Raw genomic sequence first — 18,540 nt, forward strand, 5'->3', positions numbered from 1 at the left:
TCCTTGTGGCCAAGGCCCGTCTTAGCAGCCTTCATGTGCTACTCCAACGCGCTGATGTGCATGTACAGCATCGTCAACAACAAACAGACTTTTGATAGTACACCCAGGAGGTATCCGTAACCAGATAACACCTCTTTTGAAACTCAAAGCGAACATGTGTGCTGCAACACTATTTTTTACAGATTTCTTAACCAACCCGGGAATCAAGCCTGTTGATAGCAAGATAAGCACTACGATCGATGGCGGTAGCGTCGAATGACATCGACAATGGTAAAGATTTCTGGTATTTCGCCCAGGCATTTACATATGAGAGAGCCCTTACTCTCCGACGTCAAAGTTGCATTCGTATTCTTCAACCTGGGCGTTGACTGCTTTCGCCCTCGATTAGCATTGTATTCAGCTTAGATATTATGTCAGCATGTAGTGTCTTTGAAACGGCGTGACTAAAGTTTGATGGATGGCTTGTAGTTGGCGATCGACCTGTCACATAGCTGATAGAAAGCATGCTTGAATGGGAGTGACTAAGCATAGTTCACGCCACGGGCCACAGACACGTTAGAGCTACTACTACCAAATAACGGATGACGTAGTTGCGTGTGAATGTGAAGCTGCTGTGGAAGAAGTCGTCGGTATTTCCATGTGATGATTAGGCATCTCCAATTCGATCGGAGCTGGACAGATGATGATGATGATGACCACATGTTAGATCAAAGAGCAAGCAAAGCGAAGAATATGAAGTGTTGGGGGAATCTATTCTCTATCTTGTACGAGATGGAATCAGATGAAGAGCAACCATGCAAGTTTTGTACCGTGACGCCGACCATGAACACATTACTCATAGACTGATATCGATTCAGCCTGTCATGCAACCCATGAACTCTCCTGCCATAAACCAAAACCGAAGGAAGGAAACTTTTCGAAAAGGGCGGCGATACGTTTACTCGTCCTCGTCGGAGAAGACCTCCTCGCCACGCTTGCGGCGGGCCATGCGGTCCTTCTTCTTCTTGCGCATCTCGGAGGAGGTGAGCTTGGCTTTCTTCTGCGGGGGAAGTCAGTATACGTTTTTTGCGCGTTTCTTCGTGATGCTAACCTTTTGTGATGCGATCTTGTTACCCTATTGTCATAGTTAGCACATGTCTTGAGAGGGTAGGGTACAAGGGGGCCGCCAGGGGGGTGGGCGGGTCGAATCTGGTCGACAACAGGAAGCAGGAACGGGGAAATCACGGACCATGGCATCGAACTTTTGGCATAAGTTAGCATATATTCAGACAAAAGTTGGGTTGAGTGATGACATACCTTCTCCTCTTCTTCACCGTCGTCCTTGGCAAGACGGGGTCCGGCACCCTGACCTTGCACCCAGTTGTGACCGGAAGGAGTCATGCGACCGTCCATGACAGCCCAGACTTCCTCAGTAAGGTTGGCAGTGAACTCGGCGGAGTGAGTGATGATGATGACACCACCCTCGAAGGTCTTGATGGCCTTGGAAAGAGCACCAAGAGAGTCACGGTCCAAGTAGTTAGTAGGCTCGTCGAGGACGATCAAGTGAGGACGCTGCCATGAGCAGGCAGACAGGACGACCTTGACACGCTGACCTCCGGAGAGACCACGCATACGGGAGTGAGAAACGAGCTCAGCGTCGAGACCGAAGTTGGCGCAGTGGGCCTCAATCTCCTTGCGGACAAGGGGACGGAACTGACCGCTGGCAAGAGCCTCCTTCTGGTCAACCTCGGCGACCATCTTGGCGTGGGAAGCCATGATCTCGGAACGAGGAATCCAGGCGTTGTCAGCAGACATCATGGGTGTCCAGCGCTCGTTCTTCATGCCGACGTTCTCTCCGAGAGCGAACGAACACTCGTACTCGTAGGAGTTCTTGAACTTCCTGCGGGAGTTGATGCCGATAACGCGACGCTCGGTGCCCTCAATCTTGTAGATCTTGTCCATGGCCTTCTCGTCCTCCTCGGTGACGATCTTGTTGGCACGGTCCATGGTCTCACGGTCCTCACCAGTCTGGAAACGCCATTGAATGTACTCGGAAGGAGTCTTGTCGAGGTGGTGGTCGATATGGGCGAAAGCGTGCTGCTTGATGTAGGCAATACGGATGTTCTCGTGGTGGTAGATCTCACCCTTGGTGGGGACAAGCTCGCCAGTCAAGACGTTGACAAGGGTGGACTTTCCGGCACCGTTGGGGCCAATGACGGCAATACGGGATCCGAGCGAACATTGGAAGGTAATGTCCTCAATCTGGGGCTTGGAGGTACCCTCGTACTGGAAGCTCATGTTGGTGGCACGGAGAATGGCCTTGGCCTTGGTCTTGACACCCTCAAGGAAACCGGGCTCGGGGAACTTGAACTCCATGTCGGAGGCAGCAAGCTCGTGGTAGGACTTGGCAGAGGGCACACGCTTGACGAAGTCGTCAAGGTTGCCACGGTAGCGCTTAAGCTTGAAGCGCTCGTAGTGGATGACGTGCTGGATGACGTTGTTCAAGAACTTGCTGTCGTGGGAGATGACAATGGATGTGCAAGGGGAGCTGGTGAGGTAGTCCTCGAGCCACTTGACGTTCTTGACGTCCAAGTGGTTGGTGGGCTCGTCAAGCAGCAGAATGTCGGGCTTTTCGAAGACAGCACGAGCGAGCGCGAGCTTCATCTTCCATCCACCAGAAAGAGCACCAATGGTACCGTTGTACATGGCGTCGGTGAAACCGAACTCGTTGAGGGTAGTCTTGACCTCTGACTCAGGGGTCTCAACACCGACGGACTTGAGCTTACCCATGGTCCACTCAAGAACGGTCATCTCAGTGTCAGCAGAGTCCAAGTCGTGCTCGACGTAGACGGTCTTGACCTCGTTCTGCTTGGGGAAACCCTCGACCTGCTCGTTGTTGATAGCGCGCATGAGGGTGGTCTTTCCGGAACCGTTGGGTCCGAGGAGACCGTAACGCTGACCACGCTTGAGACGGAGATGAGTCTGGTTGAGCAGGATCTTAGCACCGTAGGCCAAGTTGAATGTGCAGTTGCAGAGATCCTCGCCCTCCTCCTCATCGGGCTCGACAGCGCGTTCAGCGGCGGCACCAGGGAGAGATCGCTTGCGGGTCTCCTCAGTGACCTCCTTGGCCTTCTCGTCACCGACAAGGACGGCAACGAAAGGACCGGCGTTAGCCTGCCAGTTGAGAGGCTCGTAGTCCTTCTCGTCGATCAGCTGACCACCAATAGCACCAACGTAGTTGACGACAGGGGTGAAGCGGTCATCGATCTTGATGCTGGAGGGGATAGCGGCCTTGAGGTGGTTGGCAATGGTGGAGATGTCACCAGACTTCTCGATCTCAGGGATCTTGCCGTTCTCGACGTGACCGACACGGATGAGGGTGTCGAGACCCTGGCGGGTCTTCTCACGGGCCTCGGGGTCAGCCAAGTTGTCGTGGTTCTTCTCAAGCGCGGGCATGAGACGGGGCAAGAAAGCGGCGACAATCTGGGGGTCCTCGACAAGCTTGCACATGTTGTCGATAATGACGGCAGACTTACGCTTGATGGCAGTCTCGCGCTCGACGAGACCACGCTCAAGCAGGGGAACCATGATGGCGAGGGTGGGCTCGTGGACGTCAGTGACGAAAGTGGTGGCACCGAGCAAGTGAACGGTCTCGGGGACGTTCTCAGGCTTAGCGATACACTTGATGAGCTCGGGAATGAAGCGCTCGATATCCTTGTTGGAGATCAAGGAGCAGAGAGTCTCCATGGTGCCGTAGGCAGCCTTCTTGACCTCAGGCTTGGTGTCCCACATGGCTCCCGAGATGACGGGAATCAGGTCGGGGACACGGAAAGCCATTTGTGCGGGGGCGCTCTTGGTGAGGGCCTCAATGCACTTCAGGTCGGTCATCTTCTCGGGCCACTTTTGTGCGTTCTCGAGCGAGTTGATGATGTGGGGGATGATGGCCTTGACGGCGTTGGGGTTGGCGGCCATGACGATGGACTCGGCGGCGGTCTGAGCAGCGACCTTGACGCCGCTCATCTTGTCACCGACCGCGGCCAGCACGTCCGGCAGGAGGGAGACGAGGTAGGGCTCGACCGAGGCGGAGACGTGCGAGTGCTGGGCGATAGCACGGATGGCATCGAGAGCGCGCTCGCGGGCGACGGCATCCTTCTTGCTGGCGAGTTGCTTCTTAAGCACCTGGACAGCCCTGGGTGTTTGTTAGAGAGTGCACTGTGGCGGGGGGAGGGCAGAGGTTTAACGTACTTGGTGGGAGCGTCAGCCTCCTCAATGTCGCCGTTGATGAAGGTGGCGATGGCCTGAGCAGAGGCGTTGATCTCGTCCTGGGCCTTGGACACGGTCAACTTCTGCATCATCTCCTCAAGCGCCTTGAGCGACTTGGAGTTCTCGGACTTGATGTCCTTGGCATCATGCGAAGCAGCAGGCGCCATGTTGTCGGTGTAGGTAGAGGGGGGAGGTGTAGAGAGGGTGGAAGAGGTAGGTGGGGTGGTCCTTATATATGGACTTTGGCGGGGCCTAAAAAACTTTTGGCGCGAAAAGATAGAGTGAATCTATCCGGGGGTATCAACGCGAGGAATCTGACTCGCAACCTTTCTATGCTACCGGGCACAACGACAGAAAGAAGGGAAAGGGAGTGTGAATGGAGAGAGGCGGTTGTGAAGGCTCGATGGGCTCTTTAAATTTGGCCTTGCTGTTTGGTGGGATGGTGGCTCGCTTTGAGATTTTTCCGCACGGGCCCTTATCGCGCTGAGGAACCCGACACCAGCGTCGCCGCCCAGGCTTTTGCGCAATTATTTGCCTATGATCTAATTCGCATCCTATTCAACGCCGAAATTTTCCTTCTCGCCGCATTTTCCCCAGTTATCTAGTACTCCCCGCAAGTGTCTACTTCTATTTCTTCACAACAGAGGGGCAGCAGCTTTGCCGCCGCCAGAGCCATGTTACAGCCCACGTTGCAAAAGGCCATCTATGTGTGGCGAGTTTGGGTAAGGCGCGCTGACCGCCTTCTTCAACAAGACACCGTAGCCAACGACATGCAGCCAACGGTTGGGAGCCGCGGGAAATGCGCGCTGAAGATCAGGGACTGCACTAATCCAACCCGACCGCCATGTCAGCATCCTTACAATAGAGCACACATTTCAAGCCACGCCATTTACAACACATATTCTGCCAATTCTTCCACCGCGGCCTTTGAGAACACCACGGCACACGACTTCTAGCTCAATCCACGGGCGTTCTCTTACTGATAGGGCAGCCTTGCCGGCCACTATTCGTACAGCCCTGCCAAGTCGTCGCGCTACGGCCACAAGCGGAGGCTCCAGACTACTACCTCCCCGATTCTGCCGAAGTCGAGACAGTAAGCGTTTCTGGTACCCTCGCCACCCTGCGTAGACCACCGCCGAGCCATCACCGGCACCACGCCGTACTATGCCAGAAGTATTAGAGACGGTAAAATCTTCCGAGACTACTTGTCAGTATAGCGCATGACATACCGAATCTGACCGCCCTGGTGTCGCCGTGTATGTTCCCTGTTCATAGGATTACTAACATGACCCTTACGACGGCCCGTGACGGATGCAGAACACAACTACGAAAGAGTTGGACCCTGACGATGTCGAATTGTTAGCCGTATGCGAACCATCGCTCAACCATATTGCGCTCCGCAAACCCCCACTTCTTATCGATACCCCGGATTTCAACGTGTCAGAGTTCCTTACAGTACGCTTGTACCAATCCGTCAAACTTCAAGTCTGCGCATACATGGCATTGTTATTATGGTGAAATGTTGATGCAGAGCAGGGCAACAAAACGCGGTCTAGTAACTCTATATAGTGAATGGCATTGTTATCTGCAACGGCACCTTGTACGATCATACTTATCTACGTTGTGCGAGCATACACTCTGTCGTCTGTCCCGAGGCAGTCGCGTATAAGTCAATTCACGTCACTCACCAAAAAAGCATGCAGAGCGTCTTCGGATCCGATGCAGACAAAAGTAGCACCTCAGACAAGGGAAAAGGTAAAGGCCCTAGAGCCTACATTAGCCCCAGATTGTCCGGTTTGCGTGTTTTACTCTCGTGTAGTCCGTAGACATGTTTAGCTATTCCCTTGTATACGACAGTAGCGAACTGCGAAATCTGATCGGATTAGCCTCAGTATGGCGTGGTCAATAGCTGCTACAAGCAGAGTCAAGAATAGCCACAGCGCACATATACAGTCATTCCAAAGAACTGGAGAAGCTTCTTCAAATGACCTTGTTGACGACACCCGTGTCGATGTTCCCAGGCAGCAGACCTTTTGCATGATCATTGAAATGACGCCGAAGATGTGACCGGGGCGATATTGAAAAGAAAAACCCAACGATATCTCAGCAATGTACATGCGTCTGCAGCCATACAGCAATATCAGCATGTATTATATAAGGCATCGCGGTGGACTGAATAGTGTTTGTTGCGGTCAATGTAATGTCAGCTACACAGACGAACTCCAGGATGGCAGAGTGGTCAGTGCTGGCGCTTCAGCCAAATTTCCGGTCATGTCCGACTCCACATCCACGACCAAATCGCTCACAGCTCAGCCGCAATGCGACCCATGTCTAACCCGTTGGGTATGATCAGTCTCCGCAGACATGTGGCGCGCGCAGTCAGCTCCATACGAGGGCAAGTCACACTTAAAGCGTGCGTGTGATGCCGCAATCGCACTGGCCTGACCATCTGCCAACCTGCCCCTCCCCCACCGTAGGCGCAACCACATTCCACATCTCTACCTAGAGCCTTCGTACATCTTTTCTCTTTAGACATCAATATACATTACATTCAAGAACAACATGTCAGGCCAGGATTACTACGGTCAGGGTCAAGGCCACGATCAAGGCTACGGCTACAGCCACGGCGGCGCATACCAGCAGCCCCAACAGCCGCAGCATGGCTACGGAGAGCATAACCAGGGCTATCCTCCTCAACCTCAGGCGTACGGACAGCAGCCGCACGACCAGTACGGCCAGGGACATCACAGCCCCTACCCGCAAGGACAGGTCAGTTTTATTGCGCAACCTCGGCGCATTCTATCCTCCAGCCTTCAGCTACTCACATCACTGTAGAGCTCCTACCCCCCGCCGTCGCACGACCCTTACGGACAACCTCCCCAGCACGGCTATGGTGCCCCGCCCCAGGGCCAGTACCAGCAGAGCTACGACCCAAACCGCAGCACTTCTCCCTACCCCCCTCAGGGCCATCAGCAGCAAGGCTACCACGACCCGAACCAGCAGTATGGCGCGCATCCACAACAGGGCCATCACGAACCGCAGCAAGGCTATGGTGCGCCGGCATATGGGCAACCCGGCGTACCCGGCGGCCCTGGCGAAGGCGACCGCGGCCTGGGTTCAGCTCTGATGGGAGGTGCAGGCGGCGCGTTCGTGGGTAACAAGCTCGGAGGCGGCGCGCTGGGCACGCTTGGAGGAGCGCTTTTGGGGGCGGTTGGCGCCAACCTCATTCCTGACAAGTAAGCCAAATGCACGTTCCAGCGTTATGGCGGGCATTATCTAACATGACTCTAGGAAGGAGAAGAAGCACAAGAAACACAAGAAGCACGGCAGCTCTGACCATGGCTCGCACCACGGCTCGCACCACGGTTCACACCACGGGTCTTCGCATCATGGATCGCATCATGGATCCTCGCACCACGGTCATAGCCACAAGAGCCACAGTAGGAGCCGTAGCAGGGGCGGCAAGAGTAGTTCCAGTTCTAGCAGCGACTCAGACTAGAGATGTTGCGCATATGGGGTGTTTCTGGCTCGGTAGATGCAGGGCGCACACTGTGATGGCACGGTTGTAGTCATAGTTCTCTTGAATAAGACTTATTTGTAAAGCTAAACACGTGCTCATATGCGCAAATGCCCAGGCACTTAATGATGTAAATGCGTCCGAGCCGGATTTTACTCACGCATGAAGTTGAAGTCAATAGCCAACTGTGCGCATGCCTGCTACGGACCTGAACGGCTGCTATGCCTTGCATGCAGATGTGGACCAGACCCTGTTGTCCCAAAGTGGTTAGGCGTGCCACCAGACAGACAGCCCTTTCCAAGGTTTTCTCCACTCTTACTCATCGCCGCAAATTCCAAAAGCAGCCCCGCAACCACGCTATCAAGATGCAAAATTAGTGGGAATAAGTTTATAACTTCCTGTAACAACTTTGACGATAACTTGCACGACACGGTTCCACTTCAAAAGTTACTCCAATCAGCATAAACATGGCGGATGTCTTCCTGGACTTCTTCCGCAGTTCATTGCCAGATGAACTCGCGGCAGTGCTCGAAACGACCATCACAGCGACAAAATCGGGAGATTTCCTAGGCGTACTCCAAATACCGGAAGCGCAACTATTGCTAGGATACCAGGACAATGGAGCCACCAAAGACGTCAAGAGGAGCGACTTTTCTCTCTGGAGCGACTACATCTTCCATCGCCTAGGCTTGCTTCTGTCGAAAGGGAACGAGGAGGAGTCTACCCCGATAAAGGAAACGTCAGCGTATCGGCAGCACGTCTACTTCCTGATCGCCATCGCGGCATTCCATGCATTCCTGCAGTCAAATGTGACTGGACCACCACTACCCTTCAAGTCTGCTGAGACGCTATTGTCAAAAGACGTCACAGACGATGCGAAACTTCTCAGCAAGACGCGCGCGGATCTTATTGCCTCGCTGGGTGCAGATGGTGTTGCGGCATACAAGCTCACACCAAACATCGAGCTGCTGTGCCTTGCGCACACCATCCTCATCAGTCCCCTGATTCAAAAGAACATTCCGGTTTCGGCATGGGCGCGTCTCAGAGTGAACTTTGTGCATCAAAGACTGCTCAGCGAGCCGGCGCCAAGTCTACAGGATGCTATCTACGATGACTTGAAGATCGTAGAGGACTTGATCCTGAACTCGGGAAAGAACGGGGAGATCAAGGACTTGCATACGACCTTCCTCCTGGAACGAGCAGCCGTTCATACGCACCATGGTCTAGATAAGAAAGCCAAGGCGGACCTTGAACAGGCAACTTCCGAACGGAAATTCGAGTTTGCGTTGACTGGACTGATGGGCAAGAGGACGAAATTTCAACAGAAGGATACCAGTCAACTGATTGTACTCGCTCGAAGTGCGGGATCGGAAACCAAAGGCACATCTGATGAGAGTTCAAAACCAAAGGCTTTAGATCTCAATGACGATACCCTGCTGGAATCGATTTCATTTACCAACAACACTGCATCCATGGAGATCAAGGATGAGTCCAATCTACCGGCATCGCTCACATCCATGGACCCATCAAACCAGCCATTACTTGACCCGCTAGACTCCGTCATCATGCTTTCTCTCGCTGAGAGCATCAAAAACACCAACCCAGCAGATGGTCTCACAAGAGAACAAACAGAGCCATACGCTACAAGAGTACTAGAGGGTGGTAGTTCGAACTGGCAAGTCTATACTCAGGCTCTTCTTGTGAGGAGTCGCATTGAAGGGTACAAGTCGCGCACGATGGAGCGTGGTCTCCTTCAGCTTCAAGCGCTTGTCGATCAAGTCATCGCAGAAACTTCGGGCGATGCTACTACCGACGCTGAGACTGGCGAGAAGATCACTTCTTTCCTCCCGCAAGCCAAGGAAAGTGAGTCGGCATCCGTTGAGGAACGCCTCCGTTACGTCTTCCCGCTCTGCTCTCCATCTCGCTGGGAGCTTGAGTCTGAGCTCGCTGCGCGATGGGTTGCCCTCGGCGGTCTACGATCCGCGCTCGAGATTTACGAGAGACTAGAGATGTGGGCTGAAGCAGCGCTGTGCTATGCTGCCACCGAGAAGGAGGAGAGAGCGCGCAAGATGATCCGACGACAACTTTTCCACGCCACCAATGGCGATGACGAGAACGTAGACTTGGATGAAGAGAAGTGGGAGGGTGCTGAGCGGGATCCACCACCAGCCGAAGCACCGCGCTACTATTGCATCCTGGGAGATATTGACAACGATCTCTCCATGTATGAGAAAGCCTGGAACGTATCCGGCCAAAGATACGCGCGTGCTCAACGCTCTCTCGGTCAACGCTACATCTCAGCACGCAACTACGAAAAGGCCGCAGAAGCCTACGCACTATCCCTAAAGATCAACGCGCTCTACCACCCCGCCTGGTTCGCACTCGGATGCGCCTACCTCGAGCTCCTCCAATTCAAAAACGCCGTCGAAGCCTTCTCCCGCTGCGTCCAGCTCGACGACCAAGACGCCGAAGCATGGAGCAACCTCGCAGCCTCCCTCCTGCACCTCAAGCCCAGAATCCAAGAAAACGCCGACGGCGAACTCCAAGAAACACGCGTAACAAACCACCCGCGCACCGACGCCTTGAAAGCATTCAAACGCGCCGCAACAATCAAGCACGACAACTTCCGCATCTGGAACAACGTCCTCGCCGTGAGCGCCTCCACCAACCCACCCTCCTGGGCCGACGTCGTAACAGCCCAACGCCGCATCTGCGAGCTGCGCGGCTCGACCGAAGGCGAAAAGTGCGTCGACGCCGAAGTCATCGACATGCTGGTCAAACACGTAGTCTCCGCCGAAGACGGCTTCGACATCACGCGCCCCGGTCTCCCGCGCTTGGTCAACGATCTCATGGAAAAACACATCAAGCCCCTCATCACCGTCTCCCCCAAACTCTGGCTCATCCTCGCAACTCTGTACACGCACACGCAGCGCCCCAGCTCCGCACTGGAATGCCATGAGAAAGCGTGGCGGGCCGTGACGAGCCAGCCGAAATGGGAGTCGGGGTCTGAGGCGGAGTGGAATGCGGTTGTGGATATGACGATTGATCTTGTGGATGCGTATGAGACGCTGGGGCCGAGGGAACGGACGGAGGGGTTGGGCGCCGGGGATGGGCAAGTGGTGGCGAAGGATTGGAAGTTTAAGAGTAGGAGTGCGGTTAGGAGTGTTATGGGGAAGGGCAAGGAGAATTGGGAGGATAGTGCTGGGTGGGAGAGGTTGGTGGAGAGGTTGGAGGAGTTGAAGGGGAGGGAGTAGATGGGTTGGTAGGTAGGTAGGTGTCTGGTGCTGAGGGGATTTGTTGGGGATGGGAGTTTTCGACTAGGAAAGTACAAAAGCTTGTTTTTCTATTGAGATTTACTACGCGTATGGTGCTATGCTACTATCTCTGGTAGAAGAATTTCATTGTGCGTGTAAGATCGAGGCGACCGGGTGAGGTGTTATGAGGTGGTAGTTGCACCTGAATCCTATCGGGAGCTGCTCTCGATCTTTTGCGGTATCTTCGATGTCGTCTTCGTTCATGAGATGTTGGGTAGTTAGCTTCAAGCCTGCATACTCAGACATCGAGGTCAGATCGGGCTGGAATAGACGCAGTAGTAGTATTAGTTCGCTTCACCATGGAGAACCAAGGGGTTTGGGAAAGTAATGCATCGTTGGCGACATCGATAATGCTGACTACCTATGCACCAGCATTTGGCGCTTCAGCAGCAATGTGTCACAGCTAGGCGATGACTGCCCCTCGAGCCGCAAAGTATTAATGCACCTACCAAATGGCTGAGACACTCAGGGGGTGAACGAAGAACGCAAGACATAACCGTTGAAGACGTTGCACACCAATCGTTAGAGCGAAAAGCAATGTCTCGCAGCGGAGATGCCTCAAAAGTGCATCTGCCTCCCCAGCGGCAAGCTCGGGCAAAGTTCCTGGGGAAGTAGCGCGCCGTGGTTTGTACCACACTCTGCGCTGTCGGTAGTGCCTACCGTGTCAGCAAAGACTGCTGCCCAAGAGCGACTACCCTCTTAGTTCGTGCGATGCAAGCTACCCGTCTAGGTGCATGATCAGAGCTGAACTCTTTCCCCACACCCGCTCTTCCGGCGGCCAGACCTGGTATCCGGGTTGTCTCGCCCCTTGCTGTGGCGACTGAGAAGGTTTGGTGTGATGAGAAAGTAAGAACAGACCCGACAACCGGGTTCATAAGGGTGTGCTTTGCGAATCGATTCCGCCGCGGAACTTCGGCTGCTGGCCGAGCCTGTGAATATGAAGGAGATGTATCGTGGTCAGAGTGGCCATGCTCATCTTGGATAGCTGCATAAACTCTATTTCGGCTCGGTACCGAGGTGTTGGCTGGATGCTCCTTATCTCGTGAAGGGTAATGTAAAATCCATAGATTAATGGCCAATTCTGGAGTTCACTGAAATGCGTGGCGATTAGATGCGTGGCAAATAGCAACGATGTAGCAGGTGCATTGTTGACAAAATGAGATCCATGATGCGTTTGCGCAAGAGATCCACCCGAACGCTTTCGGAGTAGCCACCATGGGGATTAGCTAAAGCGGGTCATCTCTTTTATGGTGTAGTGAGTGCGACGTCCGAGAGTCTTGTGCTCAGTTCGTGCAACCAGACCAGTGGTCAATAGCCCGAGATCTGCTCGCGTACAAGACCCGTTGCAAGGTTACACATGTTCGCCTTCGTTGCGATCGACGACGGTGTGTTGTTAAGCAGTTCATCTCGAGATCGTTGTCAATTCGTGCGGGATTGAGTGGTGGACGGCGTCCTGGGATTTCACCAAGCGTTGGGATACCTAGGCAGTCTCTGTATTGGGTCCACTACACTGGGGCGGCTGACTGCATGCCTCTGATATTGTACGACCATCACCCGTAAGCGCGTTTCAGATGACAGAGGCAAAGACCCAGCACCGTGGCAAGCATCCTCGTGGAGGATAACATCCTAGTCGCAAGAGAGTGTTCAAGCCATGGTACGTTTTCCAACTCTTATAATGGCTAGAGCAGCAATTTCAAGTCGCTCATGCGCAAGTATGGTAATACAATGGCGTATCGAACGGCGTTGTAGGCCGGTCACACCAGATAAATTGCCTCCAAGCCACGGTGACGGCAAACGCGTCGCGTTGCAGCGTGCATGCTGATCCATTTCCGGTAATCACGACTGTGAACAGACACGATGGTAAAGAGAGTGATTTGCAGGCTTAGCTACTACGGAGCTACACCTAATCCAGGTATATTTGCGGGCGTCTTACTAGCAGCTCTGCGTAGCTGACATCGGGGTGGTGGTGGGGAGAAAAGGGCGCTGGAAGCCGTGGAGTCGCCGTGATTGATAGATTTGTAGATTGGCAGTAAGTGGGGCTATCGTAAGATGATCAGTGCAGTCCAAAGTCAGAGGAATGTCGGTACTTTGGAGGCAATGGTAGCACGAAGCAGGGTCCCGGTGTCTGCCAAGGTACGGTGGGAGGAATGCGGTCCCCTGCAGAAGACACCCGAATGTCGCATTGCGCTCCTGACGAGCTATGGTAAAGAAGGCGAACGGATGGCCATGATGGAGACGACATAATGGCTCGATGGGTGATATTATCACGGAAGCGCTGATGCTAATGCTCCGCTTCTGGCGGCTGACACACAGCCACGAGAGACCCGGCAGGCATCCGTTCGGGACAAGCGCGTTGAGGATACGGCATCAGCTTTCTAAGAATACTACAAGGCCACACTGGCCATGGTTCGCTGGAATGGCATTGCGTGAACGCCGGATGGAGATGGATGTGGGAATCGCGTCCGTTGAACGCGTTCGGCAGTCGCGTGGGTGTCGGCAGACGCGTCGGTAGTAACGGTATTTGAAGCCCTGAGTCGCGGAGTGATTGAGAGCGTAATGATGGCCCTGCGGCGAGAATAGATCGTGATGAAAGTTCCGTCGAAGTGAGGGGCTCCGTGGCGGTCAAGTCAGCCTCATCTCGCGGGAGGAGCGACGGGCGGGTGTCGTCGCTTTTTTCCCGATGCGGCGGGATGCAAACAAAGCGAGGCAGCTACGACGCTCTGGCCGAGGCAGGAGCGATGGCTAACGAAGAAGGCGCTGGCAATGCCGTTGACTACCCCAACGCGCCTGCGTGGGACAACAACATCCCTTCGCCGGCGCATCGCCGTCGAGCCAGCAGAGTCGCGAAGCGAGGCGTAGGCAGCTTTGCGGTGCCTGGCTTGCCTGAGGCTGTTTGGTGTGGCTTTTCTGGCGATGCGCAGGATGGACAGGGGTCGGGCGAATTAAGGTTCTGCAAGCCACACCAGGAATAGATGCATCTTCGCTTGACCGCTGGCAACGGAGCCCATTGCTCACCACACTCCAACACATGCCCTCCCTTCCTGCCACTATGCCATCACCACCACCCTCACATGGGGCCATGCTGAGCATTGCCGCGCATTGGCCGCCATGAGCAGCCATCTGCCGTCATCGCGGCTACTCGTCGTCCACTGAGCACTGGAGCCCATATCCCGGGCCCCAGAGGCTCATGGCCGCCCTGACAGTCGTCCATCCTAGAGGCCGTAGACGTGCTGCTGATGCTCACTGGATTGCTGGGCCGCATGTATATCATCGTCAAGGTCACCGCCGCGTTGGGCACCCACCATGCTCTTGCTACGCCCGGCATATGCGTCAACCTCGCCATACTCAGCACCCCATTGATCCCTCTCATACCCACCCCAACTGCTCGCCATTGCTCTCCGTATTTACAGTCCATCGCAATCACAATTTGATTCACATCCGACGCCTCACGAACAGTGTCTGGGAGCTCTGGCCCTGCTTCTCCGCATCCGCGCTTCCTACCATTGCAGAGGTCTTAGGGCCCCACTCTACATCTCAGGTACTGGCCAAGACAAGTGCCCTCCAGCATCAATCGTCTTCAATCTACAGTTGTGTGTTGGAGCATTTCTGATTGACCCACTGTGGGCAGCCGTCACTGGACAGAGATAATCAGCACTCATAGTGGAACCCAGCTTACTGCCACTTTGCACTGCTGCGCCATCCGAGGCCACCCGCCAGAGCCTCAGCGCACAGGACCCAGCCGCCTGCTAGCCTTCACCGTTTTTATCCATCAATGCGAACAAAGGGCCCGTCAGGCTTTGCACGACGTGGTGCTCAACGGCCATAATACTAGCCTTTTGAGGGCGTGCTTCACCATCGACAGGCCCGCTAGGCTACCAGGTGGACGGGATCGGTAATCACCAAGAGTCATCCCAGCCCCCAAGAATACCCTGTGCTCACTCGCTCTTCCTTGCAGTTGTGTCTATGCTCCGCCGTAAACGCTCGACCAATCCCGTCTCTCTTCCGCTGCCCTGGGTCCGTTCGTCGCTCGATCCGTACATCAGCTCTACCTGGCATTAACTGTTGCCTACCTCCGCAGTCATAGCTCCGTCGTCCCGCAGCTCCATATACCGTCCGCACGGCAAGGCTGCCGAGCCTCACGCATACTGGCCAGTCCTTGGTTAATGTCACTACTCCTTTGTCCTATATGTAAGTCAAGCTGTCAGTCACGTCAAAATGCGGGTCGATTAATGCGACATCCCGTACCAAGTCGCTCACACTCATTTCAGCACCTGGTCGTTGCTTTGAATCAGTGACGATTTGCGAAAGCAAGACGACCCGTTCCCTGTTTCGTCAGTAAGAAGCTGCAATTGTCTGAGCTGCAGTCGGCGAAGAGCTGGACTCACCGCGTTTGATACCGAGACTCAAAGTCGCCCTTGGGCCCGTATGAATCGAACTTCTGAACAGCCCGATCGTTTGTCTCTAAGCAGGCCACTTCTGTCGGCTTCGCCAGTCCCAAGACCTCCGAAAATTGTCTCCGGATCTATCTCCCATCGCATTTGTGGTACTTTGTTGAGTCTACTTGTCGCAAAATCTGCCTGCAACAAGGGTACACTGTCTCTTTACCACTGGGAAGGACGCAGACTCTCACCCCACGAGTCCTGTGACATTCTGTCATCGTCTCACTTCCACCGAGACGAGAAGGCAACACTACCAACAGTCCCTGGAAATTTCCATCCCTGTCGAGCTGGGCCGTTTTATCTTGTCGAACCATCAGGTGCGTTATTCCTCCTACGTGACGGGTCCTCGAGGCGTGTCAGGACACCTGCTTCAGGACCCCTCCATGGCTGCCTGCGCGTTGACCCCCACATGAATATTAGGCTGCCTGCTAACATTCCTCTAGGGATTAGCTAGCTTCTACCAGGCGGCGTCCTCGATCAGTGTCAGGACCTATCCCCAGTGTTGCGCAGTTCGGTCCTTGGTGGTGGGCCTCAGGCTGTCCAGGCTGCGAGAGCTGCAGAACTACTATCCATGTCGGGATACAGCAAGAACCATGAGTATGTGTATGGTAAGTGGATTGTGGCTCATCTGACGAGTGTGGAAGCGCACCTGCCATGGTTGGGTCGGCTGAACCCGGCACTGGCCCACGTGAGAACGATTAGCACGTTTGACTGACCACATACATTCCAGATGCCGAAGCCACCAGATCAAATCAGGTTGCAAGCTATCCGAGCATTGCGCAGCCCGCATTCGCCTCGCAGTACACGGATGCGCCCGCGCTACTAAGCCATGAGCCCACGAGCGCAGAGATGCCCTACATCCCTAGCTTGGTATACGAGTCACGCGGTGCAGAAGGCCATCATCCCAATCCATCATTTATCGATGCAGGAGCTCGTCATCCCGCCTCTCTTGCAGATACTGAAACGGAAATCACCGAACAAATTACACCCGCACAAGGCACTGCTGGATCAACGGTAACGCTGCACCTCCGGACGAATTACGATCTTGATGCAAATCAGCATACTTTCATACTCATGTTCGGTAGCAAGAAGTGCGTCGCTGCACTGCAGAAAGTGGACTACGACGACGATGCATGGACCAACTACGTACTGAACGTCGAAGTGCCCCCCTTCCCACTGACCAACACCTTCGATCCAACCATGATGTTGAAGATGCAGATGGAAGACAAGATGGGCAACTTACGATCGGAAACGGACGCTGGAAGATTCACATACACCGACATGTCGCCAAACCTAGCATACCAATCTTCACCCAATTTCTCCAGGAAACGAAAATACTGTCCAGAGTTCGGAAACAGTCGAGGCTACTCCGATGGCCATGTCGCAAAGCGAGCATTTGCGAAGCCACGCGCTTCGTCGGGAGCCTACTCTGCCGCTCAACTATCGCCGCTACCGACCCAGTCTGCGTTGGACAACACGTACGCACAGAGCGCTGGGTATGATATGTCTAAGCAGACAAACTACGGCTCGCAACTATCCCAGAGAGCTCTTTACGCACTACCGTCAGGTATTGGCATGAGCCACAGCGACTACAAACTGCCCCAGATGTCACCGATGCCGCAATCTTATGCTTCCTACAACCCCCTCACTCATACCACTCGAAGCAACACCGCTACCGTTCTGCCCTCACCACCCGCACTTTCAACACCAGTTCTGGTCCGTGCAACACATCTCTCGCAAGGAGACGGTAGTACTGGTTCGACTCAGCCTTTCAATCCTTATGCGATGGGTCCGAGCAAGGCGATATTGGAGATCGACGGCGATCTTGATAAGATGGGCGACAACTGGTCGACAGAGGAGTTGGACGCGAAGAGACGACTTGTCGAGTTCCAAAGATCGCAGCATGGCAGCAAGATAACGACTACTTTTGCGCCCACAACACTGGAAGCTCGACAGGGGCGTGGCATCTGCGTCAGCTGTATCTGGTGGAAAGAGAAGAATGAGTGCTTCATCACAAGCGTAGACACCATTTTCCTACTGGAACAACTCGTAAACGTTCGCTTTACCGTCGAGGAGAAGAACCGCATCCGTCGCAACCTCGAAGGCTTTCGCCCCCTCACAGTCTCCAAGGCGAGGGCGGATAGCGAACCATTCTTCAAAGTTATCATGGGTTTCCCCAATCCCAAGCCTCGTAATATTGAGAAGGACGTCAAGGTGTTCCCCTGGAAGATACTGTCGCATGCTCTAAAGAAGATCATCAGCAAATACGTACGTTCTCCGCGACTAGCTACTCAGAGCGAAGCTAACAAGACCAGTCTGCTAGTTATGCCTCGACAGCTGGCGTTGGGCATCTCTCCACTGCGACGACTTCGTACGCTCCAAGCACTGCCCTGCAGGCAACACTGAACGCTCATCGACACACATCACCTCAAACCCTGCCTACTTCAACTGCTTCAACGGCCTATACATCCGGCTTGACCTCGTCTAGTCTATCGCCCCATCAAAATGTGGCAGCAGGCTTCGAAGGATCAGCAGGACAAGGCATGCCGGTTGCCCAAAGGACACCTTCAGGCCAGGGCATGACTCTGTGGGGCACTACCACTCACCAGATATCACAATACCCGTCGCCTCTTTCTCATGGAGGACGAGGGTCCTGGGACTATGGATATCCCAATACTTCGGCTGCAACGGAAATGCCGCCAATCGCGCATGCGCTGCAAATGCCACGGCAGAACGGCTTGCCAGACTTCAGCCAAATGTCATCAACTCATGGCTACCATCAATACGGTGAAGATACAACGAGGGTGTAGGAGAGGCAAGATTGGGAGACAAAACTCCAAGGGTTACCGATACGACTACGCGTTGCGGGCTCTGATCTGCATCGGGTGATCAACCAATGTCCGCATGATCCATGCGGGCCTAACCCGATGGGGTGTTGCACCAATCGCTCTCCACACCACTCATCGCTAGATTCGCCTCGCGCATCCCGCACACCTTCAGACGTTCGCAGTTCTCTAATAATATCCGG

The 18,540-nt window shown here is 54.3% G+C and overlaps 4 protein-coding genes across 4 annotated transcripts; 3 read left to right on the top strand and 1 right to left on the bottom strand.

Moving 5' to 3' along the window:
* Positions 1-937: 937 nt before the first annotated feature.
* Positions 938-4,409, bottom strand: CEF3 (translation elongation factor EF-3; the record flags this gene model as incomplete). The annotated part of the gene is made up of 5 exons (XM_049372333.1): positions 938-1,039; positions 1,091-1,114; positions 1,229-1,240; positions 1,297-4,168; positions 4,225-4,409. The coding sequence occupies 5 exons, from the start codon at positions 4,407-4,409 to the stop codon at positions 938-940; spliced, it is 3,195 nt and encodes a 1,064-aa protein (XP_049238467.1).
* Positions 4,410-6,804: 2,395 nt separating this feature from the next.
* J4E87_000680 (uncharacterized protein) lies at positions 6,805-7,482 on the top strand (the record flags this gene model as incomplete). Its single annotated transcript, XM_049372334.1, has 2 exons — positions 6,805-7,011; positions 7,078-7,482. The coding sequence occupies 2 exons, from the start codon at positions 6,805-6,807 to the stop codon at positions 7,480-7,482; spliced, it is 612 nt and encodes a 203-aa protein (XP_049238468.1).
* Positions 7,483-8,226: 744 nt separating this feature from the next.
* J4E87_000681 (uncharacterized protein) lies at positions 8,227-11,013 on the top strand (the record flags this gene model as incomplete). The annotated part of the gene is made up of 1 exon (XM_049372335.1): positions 8,227-11,013. One exon carries the CDS (start codon positions 8,227-8,229, stop codon positions 11,011-11,013), a length of 2,787 nt encoding a protein of 928 aa, XP_049238469.1.
* Positions 11,014-16,105: 5,092 nt separating this feature from the next.
* J4E87_000682 (uncharacterized protein) lies at positions 16,106-18,000 on the top strand (the record flags this gene model as incomplete). The annotated part of the gene is made up of 3 exons (XM_049372336.1): positions 16,106-16,109; positions 16,243-17,780; positions 17,836-18,000. The coding sequence occupies 3 exons, from the start codon at positions 16,106-16,108 to the stop codon at positions 17,998-18,000; spliced, it is 1,707 nt and encodes a 568-aa protein (XP_049238470.1).
* Positions 18,001-18,540: the final 540 nt, after the last annotated feature.

This window comes from Alternaria ethzedia (assembly GCF_023757985.1).
Source record: "Alternaria ethzedia strain BMP 0044 chromosome Unknown scaffold_1, whole genome shotgun sequence".
Taxonomy (NCBI): Eukaryota; Fungi; Ascomycota; class Dothideomycetes; order Pleosporales; family Pleosporaceae; genus Alternaria; species Alternaria ethzedia.